General features: G+C 31.7%; 1 protein-coding gene across 3 annotated transcripts in view; it reads left to right on the top strand.

Moving 5' to 3' along the window:
- Positions 1-21732, top strand: part of LOC129981348 (MAPK/MAK/MRK overlapping kinase-like) — a 71173-nt gene extending 49441 nt beyond the window's left edge. For 2 of the 3 annotated variants that reach the window (XM_056092163.1, XM_056092165.1), the window contains exons 7-13: positions 658-743; positions 832-924; positions 1283-1387; positions 4359-4538; positions 8465-8624; positions 17829-18014; positions 21359-21732. In XM_056092163.1, coding sequence (XP_055948138.1) covers positions 658-743; positions 832-924; positions 1283-1387; positions 4359-4538; positions 8465-8624; positions 17829-18014; positions 21359-21430 — 882 coding nt within the window. In that variant the 3' untranslated portion in view covers positions 21431-21732. The remainder of the gene's footprint in view (positions 1-657; positions 744-831; positions 925-1282; positions 1388-4358; positions 4539-8464; positions 8625-17828; positions 18015-21358) is intronic. The other variant, XM_056092164.1, reaches the window with a different exon arrangement.
- The last annotated feature ends 3120 nt before the right edge of the window (positions 21733-24852 follow it).

Below are 24852 nucleotides of genomic sequence, written 5' to 3'. Positions count from 1 at the left end.
TTCAAAGACAGGCTGGGTCAGTGTTTCTAATAAGCAGCACCGACCTTCAGATTAATGATGTTTTATGGCCATCCAGATAAATGAAGAATACTTCGCATCTTATTAAAAAAAATTTATTGCGTTACAGTAACAGCGACCAATTTGAAAAATGGTGCGTGTGTTAATGACGACAATTTAACTTTATCATTTAAACAACATTTTTTTTAAACTTTCAAAAATGTCATCAAAATTTACATTGAAGAAAGATGATACTAGAAGTTAACATACTATTGAGTTTATATTAAAAGGTTATATTATATAGTATATATAAAACTCCTCACATAGTAAAACACGAGAAATTTTGATGTAACAGTTGGAACCTGTAAACAATAAATAGCATTTTGTGACAACATGCAGCAATCACAAGCAACAACTTGAGAACAGATGCAATACTATGCAAGTGTTTTCATCATAAAATATTTTGACATTTTATAAAAGACATTTTGATAAAACATTGATAATATAGTTCATTCAATTTGTATGGTTATAGATCTGATCTTTAAATGTGAAGGAAAAAATGCAAGTAAATAATTACAAATTATCTATCTTTGTTTTTCAGTATCCATTAAGAAAACGTTTATATCAAAAATATCTAATAATATTTTACTTAATATATAGGACAATCTTCTAAAGTTGGCCGATTTCGGTAGCTGTAGAGGCATTAACACCAAGAGGCCTTACACTGAGTATATTTCCACTCGATGGTAAACTTCGTAATTTTATAAAAAAATATTTTTATAGTCCATCTTTTATTCTAAGATTATAAATATTTGCATAATTTCCTTTTGGTAGGTACAGACCACCCGAATGCTTACTGACCAGCGGCTATTATTCTCACAAAATGGACATGTGGGCTGCGGGATGTGTCTTCTTTGAAGCTTTAACGTACGTAAAATATTTTTGAATTTCTTCGATGGAATACCGAAAGCACATTTGGAGTATTTATTTAATCACGATTGTATTTTTCTTTCTTGGAGTATTTATTTAATGACGATTGTATTTTTCTTTCTTGGAGTATTTATTTAATCACGATTGTATTTTTCTTTCTTGGAGTATTTATTTAATCACGATTGTATTTTTCTTCCTTGGAGTATTTATTTAATGACGATTGTATTTTTCTTTCTTGGAGTATTTATTTAATGACGATTGTATTTTTCTTTCTTGGAGTATTTATTTAATGACGATTGTATTTTTCTATCTTGGAGTATTTATTTAATCACGATTGCATTTTTCTTTCTTACAGAAATCTTCCTTTGTTTCCTGGAAGCAGTGAAATCGATCAATTGTCAAAAATTCACAATGTTCTGGGAACGCCAAAATCTTCCATAATAGCCAAACTCCGTCGCCAGTAAGTTTCAATTAATTATTATAGCTAAATTGATCTGATGTTCTCCATAAAAACATAAAACTTTAAAAAAACGATGCAAATATTTTAACAATTTATTATTTTCATTGGCGAATACTTTAAAATAAATTGAGTTTTTAATCTACCAATGTTTGATTGCACTTCTTTAATTAAGTCCGGACATATTTCGATTCTTAATTTTAGTGACTTGAGGATTCGAGAAAATTTTACACGCAGCATTTCATGAACAGCTGAGCACTCAAGGTGAATTCTTGCATTGTTAGAAACTTATTTTTGAGATCTGTTAATAAAAATCTCAAACGTCAGCTAAAGTAAAAAATTAACTCATTTTCTGGATATTTTAGCATGATTTTGAGTAAATTCATCTTAAATCTTACTCTTTGTTACTTGTTAAAAATGCACAGACCAGACAATGTCTTTGAATCTTTCGTATAGTCAGTTGAATTCCACTAAGAGAAAGTTCGAGTTCTGATTTCTAATTAGTAATTTTTAAGTACTTTTAAGCTAAAGAATTACTTTCGATTCCTTTATATTAACTTGATAAGAACAGTGAATAGAAATTTTATTCTTTTCAATCAATATTTTGAGTGAAGATAATCTTTCTATCCTTCGAGTTTGCGCAAAAACTTTAGCTTATCTTTCTAATTCATTCAATGCAGTTTGGCAAATTCCTCTAGTAGAATTGTGGGAAGGGTATTTAAAGGTAGTAGCAGGTGTTTCAGTTCCGATCGCCAAGCACTACTAAGTGACATTAAATATTCTTGCGAAAATATTCATTTTCATCACTGTGTTTACAAAAGCCCGCATGTTTTGTTCTTGTTTGGCATTCACTTCATTTTCAGCCATGTTTATTAATTCCTTTTGAATAGCATTGCTCAATTGGGCTTTTATTTTTCAGGCGAATATTATTGTGGCCTTGGAATATATTTCTAGGATGCAGGTAGTTTTTACTTCATTTTTGGAAAACACAGGTGATAAAAAATGAGCGTATATTTATGAAAACCAGAATCAGTTATGAATCAGTAGATTCAGTTTTCCTTGTTGTAAACGATAATGAACCAGCGAAAATGATCCCTGTGAAACAATTTCGCATATTCTCTGATAAAGGTGTAACCCCCCCCCCCTTTTCTCTTGCACATAAAAGTGTGGACCATGGGCAAGACCAAGAAAGCTATTTTTGCTCATAATTTTAATGTGAAATTCTTTCAAGTGAGAATTTGCGCTTCGTAAAATAGTAAAAATGTAGGGGAGTGAATATAGATTTGACAATCTTATTTTCCACTGTTTAAACCAAAATTTGAACCAAACATCATAATTTTAGCCTTCGTTTCTTTTTCGTTTTATTACAGATATTATATACAGATTGATTGAAGGTCAACCCCTTGTCGGATATGATTCAAAATCCGAGACCAATGCACATTTTAATTATTAAATATGTGTACCAGATCTTAACAATCTTAAAATTCTTTGATTACTTACAATCTGTGGTTTAACAATCTTGGATTCATTGATCTTTATGCATTTTAGTAGGTGTTTGGTTCCCTGTATTTGGTCAACCACCTGAGCAGACCTCCTGTGAATGGATTTCGTTCAAAATTCGACAGAAACTCACAAATTTCATGTAAAGATCACACACTAAATTTCCTTCGCCTAGCTCAATTCGTTTGTGAGTAGTCATCTTGATAGTTAGATATTTATATAAGTATTTTATAAGGCATAGAGAAGTCTAGTACGTGGAGATTCGACAAAACATGAGTTCGAATTTTTTTTGATAATTACAGTTCTTTCTTTGTATGCTAAAAAACGAAAAAATTATTATTTTTACACAAAATTGAAGCAATTCACGCCTATTGTATCATTCACTTACTCGCGTAACATAATAGTCAATTTTGAGACAAACATGTATCTATATCTTTTTCCTGTAACTTTTTACGAAAACAGCTACATTTCAAATTTAACATTTTTGGATTTTGTTCCTAATTGTATAATTATGTCAATTTTTTTCATTAAGAAAAGAAGAAATTGAGTCAATACATGATTCTATTTTTACAGAGATCACGTGGAGGTCTCTGATTTTGTAATCCATTACATTCATTTACGAGCAAACATCAGCTGAAGTGGTTTCCCCGAAACTTTTTCGCATATTCTCTAATTAAAGTGCTATTCCCTTTCCAACACTTAAAAATTGTCCCCGAAAATTGTGAATTTTAATTAAAATCGTGAACGATACAAATGCTCAGATTTTTATTTTTATGCTCCCTTACATGAGTACTTCGTATTTCTTAGTATAATGAAGAAAATCGAATCTGTATTTTAGATTGTTTTTTTATCGTTTAAAACCAAAATATGACACATAGCTACAATTGCACTAATCAGAATACATACCAGATTTTATTAATTTAGATTATTTTAATTTTAGTGTTATCGCATTTATTGTCACAGACTGCAAATACCTTGACGAATTTGGCTTGAAATCTGATACAGATTTACACATTAGAGGCTAAAACTATGCAATAAATTGTATCCATCTAGCTCCTTATGTTTAATAGTTATCAATTACATTACTCTCTGACAGGCAGATATTCTCATGTCGTTCGTTCGAAATCTGACAGAAATCTACATCATACCGAACAAATATGGTATAAAGACAACATACCGAATTTCATCTGTCTAGCTCAAAGCGTTTTGGAGTTATCATGTTCATAGACAAACAAGCATAATTCGAAAAATATTATTTTCGGAGTCGAATAAACCTGAAGACTAGATTTCCATCAAAATCTAGCTTTCGACATTTTTGATCATTAAAATACTTTCTTTTCAGAGACTTTGTAGAATTCAAATTAGAAAATATTTAGTGTTTAATTTGAGCTGAATTTATAACTGAACATCAATTTCAGTTGCAGTTTAGCGAAACATTCCATTATAATCAAGTAATTTGGTCTTCTTTCTTTAGCAAGCGACTGACCGGAGTGGACTTTAATTTTCAACCTTACCAAGGAATTGGAATCGCCATCTTAGCACCTGGGGCATCACCCGAAGCTCTTGAACTTCTGGTCAGCCTTTGTTCGTACGACGAAGATGACAGACCGTCTGCTCGACAAGCCCTCAAGAACGCTTATTTCTTAGATTTCAGGTAATGATTATTTTTGGAAAGTATTTTACTTTCTTTTACTGTAGAATTATTTTAACAATGGCGAAAGTCTAAAATATTTATTAGAAATATTGGATAAAACTGAAACACAAAATTTATGGAAAGAAATCAAATTTAATTATGGAAAGAAATCAAATTTAATTATGGAAAGAAATCAAATTTAATTATGGAATGAAATGAAAATTTAGCCAAAAAAAAAGTGACACTGAAAACTAATATTGATATGCAAAATATACAAAATAAATCTTATTCAATTAATGAGGGTTAAGATAAGGTATCGGTAAATAAAAAAATAATATTTAGATCAAACTTTAATGAAAACACAAAATATACAAATCGAAATCTTAGTCAATTTCATTCAAAAACAACGCTGCAATTGGAAGAAATCTCAGAAAACATAGAAGGAATAATCTAGGCCCGTGTCCAAATAGTTGTCTTCTTACTCTAATGACACTAATATAGCTGTTCTAGAATGTTTTATATAGATATGTTTGATAATTCATTTACTAGTTCTCTTAAGTAATATTATTTTTTCATGAGAATAAGATATTTTTTTCTTTTAAAAGTCTACCTTATTAATACAACACACAATATTTTCCAATATTATTTAATACTCTGAATTCTGAGTTTTATTTTAGTTGACAAAAAATAATATTGGGGAAATATTGTTACTTATTGAGCATTTTGTGCTTGTAGGGTACATAGAAAAAGTGATATCATTAAAAATATTTCATATTGAAATTTCGATGAATGCCATCTATTTCAATTTTAAACCACCCTATATAATTTCCACCCCAGTATAATTAATAATAAATTCTTGAAAGGTTGAATAAATCCAAGGATTACGATCAAAGAAACATTATCAAGAGTTGAAAATGAGGCAAAATTAGTTTTCCTGGGATTACACAGAGCATGTATTCTAATTGAGGCACAATATCTAATTTTTAAAATTTAAAAATGGGCATATATTTTGTAATGATTCTCTTTCAATTATCTTCAATTATAAAAATATGTTTTAAATGAAGAAAAGGATTATATTTTATGATGCTTGTAATATAATACTGAAAAAAATTATGAAATTTAAATTTATCATGCATACATTATAAAAAAAAAACTCATATTTTCTAACAGATAAAAAAAACTGTTCCACAATTTTATGATTAAAATCGATGCAGTCAATAACCGTTTAAAAGAAATGAGCATCATATACATATTTATATGAGGGAAAAAAGCTATCAACTTCTAAAAAAAAGTAAAATATTTGGATGAAAGTAAAGAAAGGTCACCGTGATTTTTTTATGTTTAAATATTAAACATTAAAGTGTAAAATAGATATTTAGCTCGTATGTAAAAAATATAGAACAATAGAATAGCTTGCACAGTAAAAAAATTTAAAAAATTTAAGCATTTCATTACAGAAATATTACTTAAAATATCGCTTTGAGAAATAATGTTAAAACTTAATCTAGAAATCACCTTATCATAAAATTGAAATGAAATGGCTTTTTCGGCTGAAATTCAGAAATATATTCAAAAAAAAATAAATTCTTGCATGTTCCGAGACAAATTTGGTGTAACAGATTAAATACTATAATAATATGTGTTGTCAAATCTGGTGTATTCGCATTTATGTGGTGTAATTTTCTTTTTTCAATAACCTTAAAGGAAGTAATCTAATAGAATTAAGATTGGCAATCATGAAGGTCATTTACAAGAACCTCTGCATCCGATGTTGGTATTTAAAAATGTATAAGTCAGGAAAGGATATAACGGAAAATATTTGTGAGTTGTGGATCAAAATTCCGAGACCACATTCTTTGTATATTCTATAGCGAAAATATGCTTCTCAAAATAATCAGTTAAAATAACTATATCTTTGAAAAGTATTAATTCATCATCAAAAAATAACTGCTCAATTAAAGTATTGTTTTGTCTCCCATTCCAAATATTCACAGACCAATGCACTTGGTATCTATTTGGACGTATGTTGTAAAGATTTTTCCAAAAAAAAAAAATAATAATAGTAATACAAACAAAATTAAGAATTAATTTTTTTCAAAACAACTATTTTTTTTTTTTGTCTTTATGCTTCATCTAATAAAGATTTTTCTCATTAAAAATTATTTTATTTCTTTATATATCTGAAATATTCTCAATTTAATTTTCACTATTTTGAATGAACTATATTTGTTTTTATTCAGTTTTAATTTGAGATCTTGCTATTAACATTGTAACGCATATTTCGATTTCATTTTAAATGTATTGATATTACTTAAGGATTATAGCTCTTGATTTTTTAAAAATTTGTTTCTCTATAAAACAATGGGATAATATTTTCTTTATTAGATTAGTGTCTTTTTCTTTGTAAGGCAACATTTCTCACGGAGGTTTAATGGATGATCATCCCTGTAGCCAACCATTAAATGCAAAATAGTTGTCAAATTTGAGTTTCATTAAACACTTATTTTTAATCCCTAAGAACTCCAATGTTTTATTCTAAAAAGGCCCATCATTCGATTTATTTTGCCAAAATTAAATGACAAGTATACATATCAGTGAACATTTCCAGATTTTTACCTTTAATGGTGCATACTTACTACTTACTACTTTCACTAGAAAGGTAGCTGGTAAGTATATTTTCCACCCTTAATTTCATAAAAAAAAATCGGATAACTATAAAAATTGCGATGTTTATTGAATTTTATAAGATCAGTTTATCATAATGAATCTACAAAATAATTAAGAGATGTTCCTGAGTTGTGCAGAGTTATAATTCTACATTTTCGCTTTTTCTTAATCTTTTCAACTTCTGTAAGCAAATCCTTATCTATCAAAGATCAATCTCTTTACTTCACGGAGAACATTTTTTTCTAAACGATCCTCCTTCATTGAAACTTTTTTTTATCATGTTTTCATAAACTTTACAGATTTGCTTGCGAATTTAATTCATTTTTTTTTGTTAATAACATTAATATGTTGGTATATTTAAGTTAAAACATTTTAAACGTTCAACATGCTGCCGAAATAATATTCAGATTTCTAATGAATCAGCAAAGTCATATAAAGAGTCAATAAAGTCAATATAATGAGTCAGAAAAGTGAACACCAATGCTAAAATCACAAACGCAGCATTTTGCGGCAAAAATTGAAAATGGTACTTTGAATACCTTTTATAATTCGGTCAATTTTGGTCGTAAGAGAGTGAAACTTTTCTTTGTTTAAACAGAACTGAAAAATATTTTTGAACATGACTAATAGACCTGAGAAAGTGTACAAAAATTGAGATTACGTGATTTTAATAATATTAAATTCATTGATTCAAATAACATAAAATATAACTCATTACGTCAGAAGTTCTTAAACTGTAGGTCGTAAATCAATTTTTGGTAGATTGCAATAAGATCTTCAAAGTTTATGTATTAGAATTTGTAAAAATGTGACATGGGCTTAAAATCTTCAGCAAGACACATATTAGAAATATTGATTCTAAAATTATGTTTAATAATAAACATTTTTTTTTCTGCATTAAAAATTACTTTTGGCCAATAAAACATCTTTCGGAAGGAACGTGGAAAACCAATGCGCCGCGGACAAAGTGTATAGTTGTAGATTCAGTTTCCAAAAAGTGAAATGTTTAAAAGTTTGGGAACTTGTTTAAAGCATTTTTTCTATTGGATATCTCTGATAGTTCGAAAATTAGCTATTGAGCCACGATTAATGTTAGCACATGAATATGTCAAAGTTATTATCTGGAAATATCAGAGAAGCTCACGCTTAGATTAGGAATTTTTATTAATGAGTAAGCGAGAAATTTTAAATGAGAACTTTCCCAATTTGTAAGAAAAAATTAAATCCAAATTTGTTCTTTGCACATTCCAATAAGAATAAATTTTGAGGGTTCATTTCAGGCTTGCCGAGAAGTATCAGCATTCTGGTCGTCTCTCTTCTCGAAATACGGGCAAGAGAACGTCTTCCGCCTCCAAACAGTCCTCACCCCTCTCCCCAAGGAGTGGACCCGTCTCCAGAGTGGATGATGATGTGTCAAATCCCGCAACCAGAGAAACAAAGGTACCGTATATTACATGGTTGAATAAAATGCAAATTAAGGTATCCGAACAGTTGAAAACGTCGATTTTCGCTAAAAATTGCATTAAAAAAATTCTTATATTGGATAGACCAATCTTTGAGCTATCCAAAACAGGTTTACTTTTGTCTTAATGTTGATTAGAAGTCAAGATATTAATATTTTCGTATTGATCGGTAAACTGGAAATGGGCATTTAAGTAACCGGAAGCACTGATTTAAAGGGCCAAAAACATGCTAAAAATTATTAAATACAAATTTAGTTTTAAATACGAAAAAAAATTTTCACGGAAAAACCCAAAGAGAGAAACCCAGTGAGAGTTTCAACAGTGTTTTGTGGAAATTTATACTTAAAGATGTCTTTGTTGATCTCTGAACCCTCAGATTAGGGGTATTTATATCTATAAAACATTTTAACGAAGGTTTTATTGGATTACTGAATATCCTTATGGTTATTGGAGTGTATCCTAGTGCAAATGCAGTTAGAGCATTTGCTGAGCTCGACAAAGACAGAATAAATGACTCTAGGCGGCATTCACTGCCCAATGCAAAAATTGCAGAAAAAAAATAAAATGATTAAAAAAGGAAAAATTATTAAAATCTAAAAAGGAAGAAGGTATAACCTATAAATGTGGTGAATTTTAAGTATGTCCACACACATAATTTATTATCAAAACATGTTACTGTATACTTTAAATGCATTTTTCTCAAAATTGATTTTTACTTATTTTTTGCTCACTTCAAATCAAATAACTCAAAATATAATTATAATATTACTATGAAATTTGATGATTTTTTTCTTTATACTATTTTCTAGAGAATGAATTAAAAGAATTTAGATTGAGGGAATATTTTTTAATTTACAGACTATTGTTTGAATAAATAACGTCATAAATTAACTAAAAAATTTCATGATGAATCTTCGACTGGTTCTAAAATTTTTATTTATTATTATAACCATCCGCTTGTAGTTCATTCCCTAGAGAAAACTATGTAGTTTATTTTAGTAAAAGTTTTGTTCGGATGAGAGTAATAGGTTTTGGAGCAGCCAATTGAGGTTTTTTAAGAATTTGCTTAAATTTGTTATTAAACACCAATTTTCAAGAATTATTAATGGTTATTTTCAAGAATTATTTCAAATATTGACATTCTACTGCTAATCTTTAATAGTATTAAATCCAGCAATATAGTTAAAGTATGTCTACACTATGTTTTTCTAAAAAATTGTTCCAAACATGTTCGGATACTTTAAAAAGGATATTGTCAGTCACGCACTCATTACAGATATAGTCAACAGGAATAATATGAATGAGTACTTAATACTACGACTGGCTTGAACGTAGAAAGTCTCAATGAGTCATTTCTATAACGGCTCGAATATAGAGAGTCATATTTAGAGTATTATCCGAAAATCGGGTGAACCGTAATAAATCGTTTTCTGAAAATCGTCCTAAGATCGTCTCTGATGTAAAAAATCACAACTGCTTTCTACTTTTATGATAATGGCTGTTTTAGGAAAATTCAAATGCTGGATAGTTGACGGTCAGTGGGTTAAAATGATGATATTTATAGGGTGGATACTATATGCAAATTACGAAATGCGATATGTTTGATAAAAAAAATCATTCAACATTCTCTACAAGCTGGACCATTAGATAAAGAGTTACCACATTCTTCACCTAGTTAATTCTTGAGTAATAAGTACTCAAGATATGGGGATGTTCCAAAATTTAATAAGAATTTTAATTAAAATTAACCAAAATTTTAAAGTTTCATTAATGACTTTCGATTACGGTGCATATTGTACCGGGCTTCGGGGTGCGTGTGGATTGAGAGTCGATAAAACAGTCCCATGAATATCAGAAAACTTTTATTCTCAAAAATTTCTAGAAATTACAGGAAATTTCACAGACACGAGTCACAATTATGTCGCTCCAATTCAGCTAATATACAGCAACAGCTTCCAAGTGCAGAGGTCTCAAATACCTCAGACAGATAACAGCTTCTATGCTCTGAACTCGCTTCAAACCTGAACGTTTTCACTACTACTCACACTAATGTGTTAATGATATGTTTAATGGAGCGCCTAGCCCCTAGGATTGGGGCTTAATCTCCTCTAGATGAAAGGACTTGTCAGAAACCTTGCGTTCAGTATTTGCCGTGATCTTCTTCGAAAAAAGTCCAATGAAGTCGCTTAAGTAGTATTAGCAGGAGGTGAGGTGAGAAGTGCTTGATGAAGCTCAAGTTTCTATTGGCTTTCAGGATTCGATAGGAGGTGCAACAATTATTGGGAAAACACTGCCGGGCAATTTATTAAAGATATGAAAAAATTAAAGTTGAATTAAATAAAACAGAAAAATTAAAAGGAGGGTTAAAGCAGAATATTACGGAGCCTTTAATACGTAAATTAGGAGTGTATTTAGGAATAGCAAGAACTGCTTCATTATCGTGAAAATCAAGATTCTTAAAAATTCTGTGGGAAGTTTTTTAATAAATTTCTTAAGTGGTGGGTAATCAATAGCTCTGTACATGTTTGTGTTAGGCATGTACCAGTGACAATTACAGAATCTTCTAATAAGATTGTTTTGTTGAATTTCAATAATTCTTAAGTTTGACTTGACAGCGTATCCCCAAACCGAACATCCGTACGTTAGAACTGGAAGCAGATAGGCGGTGTAAATAAGTATTTTGTTGACCCTATTCATTTTACAGTTCAGAGAAATTAGGTTAATAAATTTACGAGTTAGGTCTCGAAACTTGTTTTTAACATAAATAAAGTGGGGTTTCCAAGTAAGTTTATTGTCTAAAATAACACCTAAATATTTACATTCATTAGATCACAGGATAGTTTGATTTTTAATTTTAACTGGGAAGAAATCATTGTAAACCAGATTTTTGGTGAACATAATTGCTTCAGTTTTACTCTGATTGATTTCTATTTTCCATTTAGTGAACCAGTCTTCAAGGGTTTTAAGATATCTTGTAAGAGCTATTGAGATGAAATTTGGATTTTTATTTCTGGCTAGTATTGCAGTGTCGTTGGCATACATGCAAAGCATAGTATTGAATTATTTTGGAATATCGTTAATGTAGATTGAAAAAAGGATAGGACCAATTTTGGAGCCTTGGGCAACACCTGCTTTAATATGTTTGATGTCTGAAAGATTATTGTTAACGCGACTACAAAAGAATCTGTTGTTTAAATAGGAGATAATAATTTTGATAATATAATGAGGGATATTATCAGTAATAAGCTTGTAAAAAAGGCATTCTTGCCAAATTCTTTCTGAATATCTAGGAAAACAGAGGCAGACTTTTGATTATTAGCTAAACTCTCTTCGACATATTCAACTACCCTGACAAGTTGATGAGTCGTCGAGAGGTTATTCCTAAACCCAAATTGTTCCGGACGAAGGATGTTGCTGTCATCAAGAAATTTATTGAGCCTGTTTAAAATGATGTGCTCAGCGATTTTCCTAATGGAGGGAAGTAGCGAAATGGGTCTATAACTGGCCGGTTCTGTGGGATCTTTGCCCGGTTTGAGAATAGGTGCAGCAACAGCTGTTTTCCATTTTGTAGGAAAGTGACCAATGACCATGATTTTAAAAATGATAAGTTGAACTATAGAAATTAAATTTGGGGGGAGATTACGAATAACTTTGTTATTAATGCCATCAAGACTAGGGGCTTTATTGATTTTAAGATTCTTAATGCAGTCAGAAATTTCAGTGATAGATGGTGGGATAACATCATGAAAGTAATTAGGAACAGTATTCTGAAAGTCTTTGACTCGGTTATTTACAAGCTGCTCTGTTTCGACATGCTTAAGATTATTAAGTTGGAATTGAGACTGAAGGCTATTAGCCAAGCAGTTTGCTTTATCAAAATCAGTGTAAACAATACTAGCCGGGCCTTTAAAGGCGGATATTTTTTCCGTTTTCTTTTTAAAAGATGAAACAAAATTCCAGAAAGTGCCGTCAAAGGTATTAGCATTAACAAGTATATTAATAAATTCATTTTGCTCAGCTTTTTCGTTAAATATTTGGATAGTTTTATTGAGTTTATTCATAATTCTCTTGAAGACTGGGTTTCTAGTGTTTTGAAAGACCTTTCTGGCATAATTTCTTTCTTTTCGGAGATTACGAATTTTTGGGTCTATATTAGTGGAAATTAAGACAGAGAGTGTTTTCCATTTACTAGGAAAGTGACCAATGGACATAATTTTAAAAATGATAATTTGCAGCATAGAAATTAAGTTTGGGGAGAGATTGCGAATGATGACGATGATGCCGTGTCCACGTTACCACGGAAAAAAGGTGCAGCAGCTTCTGAGGGTAAAGACCCCTGAGCATCCGAGGGCAGAAGTCTGACTTCTAGCTCATATGAAGACGAAACTCACACATTCGTTTGCACAAAGTCTTTTTACAGGGGGGGGGGGGGCACATTCACACACCTCACAGATAGAACATAGATGAACAGCAATACCCGAACCGGGATTCGAAAGCCTAGATGCCTAGATCATGAGGAAGATGCGCTACCCCTATGCCAGGGCACCGGCAGAGATTACGAATAACATTATTATTAATGCCATCAAGACTAGGGGCTTTGTTAATTTTAAGATTTTTGATGCAATCATTAATTTCAATGACAGAAGGAGGGATAACTTCATGAAAAATTTAGGAAGAGTATTCAAAAAGTCATTGACTCGGTTATTTACAAGCTGCTCTGTTTCGACATGCTTAAGATTATTAAGTTGGAATTGAGACTGAAGACTATTAGCCAAGCAGTTTGCTTTATCAAAATCAGTGTAAACAATACTAGCCGGGCTTTTAAGGGCGGATATTTTTTCCGTTTTCTTTTTAAAAGATGAAACAAAATTCCAGAAAGTGCCGTCAAAGGTATTAGCATTAACAAGTATATTAATAAATTCATTTTGCTCAGCTTTTTCGTTAAATATTTGGATAGTTTTATTGAGTTTATTCATAATTCTCTTGAAGACTGGGTTTCTAGTGTTTTGAAAGACCTTTCTGGCATAATTTCTTTCTTTTCGGAGATTACGAATTTTTGGGTCTATATTAGTGGAAATTAAGACAGAGAGTGTTTTCCATTTACTAGGAAAGTGACCAATGGACATAATTTTAAATAAGATAATTTGCAGCATAGAAATTAAGTTTGGGGAGAGATTGCGAATGATGACGATGATGCCGTGTCCACGTTACCACGGAAAAAGGGGTGCAGCAGCTTCTGAGGGTAAAGACCCCTGAGCATCCGAGGGCAGAAGTCTGACTTCTAGCTCATGTGAAGACGAAACTCACACATTCGTTTGCACAAAGTCTTTTTACAGGGGGGGGGGGGGGCACATTCACACACCTCACAGATAGAACATAGATGAACAGCAATACCCGAACCGGGATTCGAAAGCCTAGATGCCTAGATCATGAGGAAGATGCGCTACCCCTATGCCAGGGCACCGGCAGAGATTACGAATAACATTATTATTAATGCCATCAAGACTAGGGGCTTTGTTAATTTTAAGATTTTTGATGCAATCATTAATTTCAATGACAGAAGGAGGGATAACTTCATGAAAAATTTTAGGAAGAGTATTCAAAAAGTCATTGACTTGGTTATTTACAAGCTGCTCTGTTTCGACATGCTTAAGATTATTAAGTTGGAATTGAGACTGAAGACTATTAGCCAAGCAGTTTGCTTTATCAAAATCAGTGTAAACAATACTAGCCGGGCTTTTAAGGGCGGATATTTTTTCCGTTTTCTTTTTAAAAGATGAAACAAAATTCCAGAAAGTGCCGTCAAAGGTATTAGCATTAACAAGTATATTAATAAATTCATTTTGCTCAGTTTTTTCGTGAAGTATTTGAATAGATTTGTAGAGTTTATTCATGATTCTCTTAAAGACTGGGTTTCTAGTATTTTGAAAGACCTTTCTGTCATAATTTCTTTCTTTTCGGAAATAACGAATTTTTGGGTCTATATAATTTTGATTAAATTTCCGTAGTTTCAGGCAGCAACTTTGGCATCAATAATTATTTTCTCAAAGTAGTCAACAAGTTCATAAAGCTGCTCAAGAGTTTGTGGGTCTAAATTATGATCGAAATTAGCAGTAGACAGTATTTGTTTAAAATTGGTCGAATTAGTAGCAACTTTTCTATTGCTGTCTGGCAGTGAGTATTTAAGAAAAAAAGCTAAGAAGAGCTGGGTTATAATCTGAGCTGAGTTCGGGGATAGAAACAATTCGTATGGGAAAAGAAAGCCTTTAACAATTGCAAGATTTATTGTACTGGCAGAATAGACACCATATCTAGTGGGAGAGTAAGGAGCTAAAATATCTAAACATGCATGCAGTGCAAAATAATATAACGAGTTGACACGTGCATTATTATTTTGACAATCCCAACTGGTATTATGGGCATTAAAATCGCCACAAATAACGTGGTTAGAACTTATTTGTAACAAGTTTTCAATATCAAAAGTAAAGAGAGAATTACCAGAACTAGGGGGGGGGGATGTAAATAGAAGTAAGAGTAATTGGATAGTTTTAATATCCAGGGCAACCACCGTGGCTTCAACGTAGTGTGAAGTAGGAGATATTATCTCATGATGGGGGATACCATTTTTAATCAGAGTTGCAGTACCACCACCAGTATTTCAATCCTCTAAGTATAGTACGAGTGGTAATTAGCCAGAAAAATCTTTCATTGCGGTCTAAGGTGAGTTTCTTGAATAAGAATTACATGGGGGATATACTTATTTACAAAGGACCGAAAATCATTAATTTTGTTTGAAATGCCATTTGCATTCCAGAAAACAATACGCAGGCTGTTACACTTATTTGATATGCTACTTATCAGAGGGATTGACTAGACTATCAAAAATTTCAGAAAGAATTAAGACTTTGTCGACTGATGTTTTTGGCGTTTTTAAGTTTTCTAATTTGAATTAAAATGTTAGGAAACACATTCAGAAACTTTTTAATTTCCTTCATGCCCTCAATGAGTTCCTTAAAATCATTAGAATTCGTGAAATTGAGGGTAGAAAAATTATCCTTATAAACTTTTTGCGTTTCTCGTGGTGCCATCTGCTGTGCTTCAATTGGTTTAAAAAGAACAGGGGAAAATGTATTTTCACGAATACTGGCCTGGTTATTAAGTTATGTCTGAGCTGTTTAGTCATGTTGTTGCGATTTTGTTGGGGGGTATTCGTCTTGAGGAATGCCTCGCATCCTCTGTAAGAAGCAACATGCCCACTTTTGCCACAATTGATACATTTCGGGATTTTAATGCGCTCCTTGATTTCGCAAGCATTGGTCTCATGAGTATCACCGCATTTAAGACAACGTGGCTTGATCTTACAGCAATCTGCGCGGTGGTGGAAATAATTGCATTTAAAACATTGCCTTGTAATATAGCGAGCACGATATGGCTCAATGGTAACACGTAGATAATTAATGCTTTTGATGTTATATATACTATTGATTTCACCTTTACGTTTCAGTTCGACTAAAAAAAATGGTAGCGCTCTCTTTGTTCTCGTTTGTGTTTGCTGAACAACTTTGGTGACTGGATAACCGAGTTCGTTTCTAATATCTGCAAAAAAAATTTCAGATTCATGATCAGTCGGCAGACCTTTGATAACTACCATAACTGGGCGTTTGCTTTTTGGTTTTATAATACAGTAGTCATAGCCCTGAGTGGTTGCTTGCGATTGAATTTTTTGATGTTCGATAGTGGTAGGAAAAATTTTGAAAAAACCATTCTTAAATTTATTTTCTGTAGGGCACAAACTCAGCTAATATCAGCTAACATAGCTTGATATTGGTCAGCATATCTAAGCATGACGGGTGAGACTTTAGTGGGCGGGACTTCGGTTTCGGGCTCTTTAGTGTTTTCGATCGGTGAAAAGCGATTTTTAATGACAATTTCTTGGTTAGAAGTTTGAATAGGATTGTTCCGAGCCGTTTTAAGTTTGGTAGGGGATTGGAATTGTTCATTAACTTCCGCTTTTTGGAAAGTTGGAGGATTCAGAACTTTTTTCCTTTTTGCATCCTAACATGCTGGGTGGCTGTATTTATACCCGACTAGGAGTGAAGATCTCGGAGTTTCGCCAAGGTTCTGGAAGCTTCTAAGCTATCTCGCTTAATAATGGTCCTAGGAGCTTCGAACTCTGATGAAACATTCCAGAAATATCCATTTCTTGCCAAATGGTCGCCAAGTCGCCAAGAATCTCGCCAAAAAGTCGCCAAATCGCCAGATTATTGGAAATGCCATTTTTAACGTAAATACGCTTAAGTTGCTCGATTCTTCGCCACAATCCGAGTACTTCAGATCTGACTGAGATATTTCAAGACAAATACAAGCAATATTTACAGATTTGTAACAATATTATTACGAGGAGAAATATATTCGACAAAACCGTTAACTATAAAGTATTCATATTAACCGAACGCATTCATAAGCAAACAAAATTCAGAAAATAGAAAGGATAGTCTGTTTTTGCCTAAAATTTAGCAATGAAAGAGTAAAACTTTTTTTATCACAATGCTTCAAGCACATGGCTACAAAATAGTTAAAAGAACAGAATATTGATTTCTGAGGGATTGATGTTTAAATATTACAGACATTTCGAGTTATTATATTCAATCAGAATTAAAATTCATGATCCTGAGATAATCGAGTTGTAAAAGAAGTCATTCGATCATGATAAACATTTCAGCTAGCAAAATTTATTAGCAGCGCGTGCAGTTAGGTTCAATTTTCAGTTAAGCCTATTTATTCTGACAGGTCGTTGTGTCTATCACTTTTGATCATCTGAAATTGAATGGCTCTGCCCTGACTTTTGGTAAGGTCTCGGAGCACGAGTGTTCTAAGTTCGAGACCTGATTTTACCAAAGGTCCGCTGTATATGCTGACCTGGTATACTCAAAATCCATCATTTATGATCAAACATCCTCCCGCTGGTGTAGTGCGGATGTTTGATAAGGGGAGTGCCATCTCAGATGTCGTTCCCATCTTCTGATCGGGGTTCAAACTTACGAGTTGTTTTAAATTGGGACTTTAATATAACTAATTGAATATCTAAAAATCATATTATAATAAATCTTTGCATATTTTGTACCCAAAAGATGTCAACTATTTATTGTTGATTGTTTCAATAATTTTGCAAATATTCCAGAAACACCGCTCCGAGCAGCTATTGCTTTTGCCAACTGTAGAAATCAATGGCCATGGATTACGCCAAGAAATCCGAGGCAGCCGAAGTCTAGGGCTGGAAGTCGTCAAATGCAAGACAAACAGATCTGTGAACTTACCTCCCATACCAGGAAAATCAAGAAAGAAAAAGGTGAAGCACTATAATCATGTATGCAAAATTTTTTGAAACTATAGAAAAAAATATATATTTACAAAAATTTCTATAATTTTGGAAGTATTATTGTCAGTAACCATTCAAGATGGGGGGGGGAATTAAGAGAGGGAGAAAGAAAGGTTTGAAAATTACGTCATTTCATCTTTGATAAATGATGTAATTTGCATCTCTAAGTTTCTTAAAGTTACAAAAATATTTTAAAGAAACTAAATAGCTCTAATTTTAATCCAACTTATGCAAAAGTAATATGCGGTATTTAAACATTTTAGAGTTCGCAGTTCCTTTTTAAAACGAGCACACCATTTCAATATACATAATATTGATTATAAATGTTTAAAATTAAATAAATTATACTTTAGTACATTAGGAATCAATTCAATATTATTTTAATGGGTTTTCAGTCACCTCATCCTAAAGTCTCAGCTTCGTGATCCAAGGTCTTGGGTTTCTGATCTAATTTATAACAAGATCCGCGATTTGATGCAAGTTAAATCCATTGAGAGGCAAATAGTCTAGCGTGAGATTAGAGCTTAGATTTCTGGCTGAGGTATCGCCCTCGTTATTTGATTACACTCCAAAAGGATGTTCAACCTGAAACAGCATTCGAGTCGTTTTAAAAGGAACCCAAAATACAATATACAAAATGATCGACAATATTGCCTTCTTTCATTCTGTTGTACGATATTCAGAATATCGGAGGACGTCATGGAGGTTTCATGAAGGACATACATCAAATAAATCAATGAATAGTTATTGGAAATCTGTTAAATTCGAGAACTATTTTGAGATATTCTATTAGTACAAAATGACCAGCAACATCGTTATAATACCTTCACGATGTTATCTGGCATTCCGAATATCGAACAATATTTTGAAATTATTCCTGAAAATTGTGAAGCTAACAGGGTAAGGTTCATCTCAGAATATCCTTCGAGTAGTTTGAAAACAGAACATTAATATAATGTCAAATGAAAGCTAAATAATATTATTTAACTATATCTAATAATAGATCCTTAGTGTCTAATAATATAATAGCTTATCCTTCCCCATATAAAGTCTGTTTTCAGACACGGAAGCTTTCTGTACTTTTGCGTGTGCGCCAAGCGGCTTTGATTTCATCAAAATAAAGATGAAATGACAAATAGTGTAAAAGATGCCTATTTTTAAATGAACAACATGCAGGGTGACCAGAAAAAGTGCCCCAAAAGTAAAATAAAACGACAAAAGAAAAAAAAATCAATGGGTTTATAAATATGCTTTATCTTAATTACTGAAAAAAAAGATATATAGTCTAAATTTGGTAGCTAGTCTTATTTAATCTCAAAGTTTGAATGATTTATGTACAGCGGTTTTCTAAATACTACAGTTTCTTATTGTGGTGTTTAATTCTGGCCATTTTGTATTAAAGCATTGTCTGTTAGTATGACTATAAAAAAAGAAAAGAAATGAGAAATCAGCGTCGGAAAAACATTTTTAAAAAAATATGCCGAACAAAGAACTTTTGAGAAGTTTCCTTTTTATTCACTACTGCTACCCTTTTGAGGAGTCAAATCATCCAAAAGAGGTTGGTACGAGTTTCAGAAACAAACAGTATTCAACTTAAAGTAAGATTTATATTCAATCCGAACGAGTCAATCCATTAAGATCACGGATGTGTAGAAACTGTACAGAAACCTGCCCAACACCTTCCAAATGCATAAAAGAGGTGTAGACTTGTCCCATCGAGATAAGCACATGCTACTGTCCTCACCTTCAGAGCATGAGCAATCTTCTTTCTGGGCATGCGTGATCTTAGTAGAATCGCATAGCTAGAACCTTGAGTTGTTACTGACTAACAATTCGATCATTCAAGAAATGATCGAAAAATGGCGATTCGCAGCCATATACAGAGCAAGTCAAAATGAATATCTTAATTTCCCAGGTGCATTAAAAAAAATGCAATAAATGTATTATATATATATATTGTTACGAAATTTCCGGGATTCGTTTGGATAGTGGGAGTTATAAGGTGTGGAGAACACTCAATCACCAGAACGACGTTTATTTACATTAAGACACACAGGACAGCACAAAGACAACTATAGCACAGAAGACGATTATCTTCAGCCGAGACGTGCAGCATACAACAGAATACACAGCAGCTGTACTCCGTCGCTGCTCCGCTAATCCCTGGAAGACGAGTTCTTCTCCGTCGCTTCCGACTACTCTTCGACTCCACTCGTCCACGACTCAATTCACCGTCCGTTCACAACTACGACGACTCTACTGGTCCACGACCACTCTTCTCTGTCACTTCCGACTACTCAATTCACCACTGGCTCACCACTACTCTGCTCTGTCGCTTCCGACTTCTCCTCAATTCACCACCCCCCGGCAGCTGCGGGTGCTTTCTTTTATAGGTCTCAGGAGGCGGGGCTAGAAGCCTCTCAACCAATCAGGAACGTTCGAGGCGTATCTCCGTTCCTATTGGACAGATCGGGAAAATTCTCGATGTTTCGGGTATAATCTATTTTGGCGCCAAAGTCGCCAAGCTCTGGGACCTCCTATGGAACCAACTATGCTGGGAAGCAGCATCGCAGGTTCGTAACGATATATATATAAATGCAGAGGTAATATAAGCAAATTTTTAATGAATTCTTCACAAATGTTCGATATACCCTCCTTTTGTTATACAGCTTACAGCAAATCTAAAATGTACTTCTTGCCAAACTTTATGCAGCATGTTTCTATCAAAGCTGTAATATGGGCTTTCAAATCAATCATGGTCGTTGGACTTGGAGTCGCTTATGCCCGCTATTTTAAGAACTACTAAAAGAAAAGAAAAATCGCTTGTGGTGAAAAAATGGCTTACAGACATGTTGCACAAAGTTTGTTAAGAATTCCATTTCAGACTTGGTGTATGCCGGGTAACAAAAGTGAAGAATGCATTCAAAATTGTTTATATTTCTTCTGCATGCATGTACTTTTTAAAAGAATACATTTATTACATTTTGCTTAATACACCTATGAAATTCGGACATTCATTTTGACTTACCCTCTATTAAAGATTTAAATACCCTACTACAAGTGACTTTTTACTCTCTAAGATTATTATAGATCTTCAATACGCTACTAATAGTTAAGTAAAACAAAAGCACACGGTACAGATTTTTTGCCATCCTCTGCCAAACAGTAGAAAACTCGCCAAATATTTAGTTAGATTAACAGATTTGGCAATTCATCGCCTTTAAAACATTATAATTTGGCGATTGTATTGTACTCTTTAGTTTAATTAGTAGAAATGCTAATCCATTTATGTAAAAATTTATTTTTAAAAAAATGTAATTGCTTAATTTTAGGACCACAGGAATCCTCACCAAGGTAGCAACGTTTCTCAACTGCCACCTATAAACCACCCTTGGAGACCTTGAGGATGAATTTTTTAAAGAAGAATACTTACTCAAAGCAACTGAGAACTCTAAAGAAAGCAGTGCCATATTGCTCGGGGAATGACAAACTCCTTCACAAGTGTAGAGCTGAATGCAATGCACTTTTTTTCACCAATAGAAAATCACTTTGTTGGACATTAAACATGTACAGACACTGAGCAGATCCAGTACAAGTAAACGAATGAGTTGGAAAGAATTCCTGATAGGTGTGTAAAGGTAAAAATATAGCTAAAGAAACGTTTTCTATTGATCCAAATGTTTTCATTTCGAAATACACAATGATTGTAAAGTGCTTGATTATATATAAATATTTAAAGAAAAATGCCTTTGCTTCAAGTAATTTCTACTTATTTATTATCTTACTTCATTTTCATTTCACTTACTATGCTAAAGTTTTTTAATTTATTAATCATATTCTTTGAATAGAAGAAACATTTTTTCAATATTCATTAAGAAAAATAATTAACAACTTAAAAGCAGTTTGTTAAGTTTAAAAAAAATTATAACTCCTTTTTTCTTGCAATTAAGGCACTCTTAAAAATAAACAGTAGGATTAGTCTCTTCAAAACTTTTTTTACTCCCTAATAGATATTTACCCTCTCTCTTCCTTAAAAGTTGTGTGTAGCCGTAAGCACTAAAAGTACTCATTTTTTTTTTTTTTTAATTTCAGGGTCCCACACATGAGACTATATTATAGACTATAGATAACCAGCTATAAACTCTTATTTTAACACAATGCCCGGATTTTAACTCCTCTTTTTTATACTTTTTTTAAAACTACCACTTTAAATCCTGAAAACTTAGTGGATGAGAGATCATACCCAAATTTGTTCCTTTTCCTTAAAATTGTTCTTTTAAGAAAAAAAATGAAAAATCCATATATGAAAACATACAAAAAGGAAAATATGTCTAACAAAAAACTCTGGTAAAGCACTCTTCCTACTGAGTAAACTTGTTCAAAAGTGGTTGGCACAGGGTTCTGAAACGAACAGTATTTATTCTAAAGTAGGATTTACATTCAACCAGTACCAATCAATTCAATAAAACTATACTTGAGCAGAAACTGCATAGCAAATGTTTTTTTTAATCTTGAATTTAGATTTTAACTAGTTTTTTTTTGCTAATTTTTGAGATTCGATTTCTTTTCACCCTGGTTATAATATTTATTTTTCCTTTTAATTTTAAATTATGCCTCAAACTTATTTTTTTAGTAAAAAACCTCGTTGTAATGTCAAACTGACTCATGTCAGTACAAGTAGGTGTATAATTAACAGCCAAAAAATCTAGTGCATTTTGCTGTCAGATAACTGAAAAGAAAATATAAACTATAAGTATTAAATTCCTGTATAAATTCATTTAAAATAAGTAATTCTGAACAACTAGTTGTCTCTTAAAATAGACCCAAAAGCTTTCGGAAGATTGGGAAATCAAATTTATTAGTCTAAGGTATGCAAACCTTTTTGACAAAGAGTTAAAAAATTAATAAGTTCCGAAAATTTATCATAAATTTCAATAGACTCAAAAATATTATTTTAAAAATTCTTTTAAATATTGCAATGAAGTAATCAAAGCACTTCGAAAAATCTTGATCCTTAAAAAGCTATCCAAAAAATAGTTTGAATCGAGGTGTACTGGTTTTTATTTTAAATGATTATATAATTATTTTAGAATCTGGCCAGTAATATTTGACAATCTGTATCTCTGTGCGTCGAGTACGAATCACTAGACTAATCCATTTTTATATCTCCATCTTCAAGGCATGATAAGATCAGATATAAGATCAAATATAATATGAAGCCCCATAATACTATTTTAAGATAAAGGAACTTGTCATTTTGTTTTTCATCTGTTTTTTGTTTTTCATTTCAATGAAATTCCTATGTGTGACACATGAAAATCAGGATAACATTCAGAGAAATTCAAAACTAAATCAAGACATCCCTTTCTTTACAACTATACATTTTCATAACGTAAAACTAAAATCATTTGTATTTCTTTCTCACTTTAACGAAACTTGATTAGAATATCTCTTTAAAGTAAAACTAGGATTGTCGGTCACGTATATAGACCTCCTTTGCTATATTGTCTCGGTAATACTTTCATTTTCCCATTGCAATAGAGAAAGAATCGTCAGTGTTACTTCAAATGTTGACCCTCTTAGTATGTTACGAGTTTGGTACTAGAAATGAATCAAGAACCTTGATTCAATTAAAAATCAATTCATCCTTTTATTTATACAATCATACCATTTTTTGTAGCAAGAATTAACAAACAATTTGTATAAACATGTTCATAATTCGGAACTTTTGCAAAAGAGATATTGCAATGTAATAGTTCGAAAATTATAATTATTTAATATTAGTATTATGTTATATATGATAGTTGGCATAGGTAATTTCGAAAAGTAGATATAAACTGTCAATTGTGCCAAAAGTACAATGCTCACAGGGAAATATATTAAATTTAGATTTTACAATTTATATTTATTGCTTTAAATAACATAGGAAATAATACTTTATTTCATTTAAGGCATTTTTCCAATCAGAAGCACAAACCTAATTCTAATGGTTTAAAAATTAGCTATTCAGCCACAATTAAACAATATTTCACTAACAACATAATATTATCCCTAAGAAATACATCCAATACAAAAGATTAGTGGGATTTAGAATTGATATATTAACTTATAATTTGATGTACAAGTTATGTGCGATGTGTCTGAATATTATTGGTACCAAATAAATTATTTGTAATAAAAAATCCAATTTTGTTCAAAATAAGAATTTTAATAATATATTAAACATATTATGTACTTCCTTTCAGAAATCTGGTTTCAGAAGAATGCTGAAAAAAAAAATCATTCTTTACAATTCAATTGTATATAGATAGCTTGGTTTTAATTTTTTTTATGAATGTCCCATTATTTATTTATTTTTTTTTTTTCATTCACCAACATTAATTGCAGAAAACAAGTTTGAAATAATACAGTAAGTGAATTGAACCTTCCAATAGAAACATCAATGAACCTAAAATGGAAATTTGTAACTCTTCTTAATCCATTTTAAAATAATTGTCATATTCTTAGAATGAAGAAACTAAACAGAAACAATTTTTATATATAAAATTACCATTTTATGCTATTTTTAAAAATAAATAAGATGTAATAATAAATATTATATAATTTGCATTCTACATCTTGAGAGGAATACTTGTAAACCAATGGTCAAATGAAACATTCCTATTTGACTATTTATTTTGGTCAAACCATTGATTATTCTGTTAGTTATTCTTGGAGTACTACATCTTTCCTGCAATTCAGCTTTTACTTTTCTGCCTTTGAAAAAATTAACGAATGAACTACAGGCAGAAGATTTTATATGGATAGCATGTGCTTCTCAGCTACT

Source organism: Argiope bruennichi, chromosome 8 (genome assembly GCF_947563725.1).
Source record: "Argiope bruennichi chromosome 8, qqArgBrue1.1, whole genome shotgun sequence".
In the NCBI taxonomy this organism is placed as follows: domain Eukaryota; kingdom Metazoa; phylum Arthropoda; class Arachnida; order Araneae; family Araneidae; genus Argiope; species Argiope bruennichi.
This window is presented reverse-complemented; position numbering and strand designations above follow the sequence as displayed.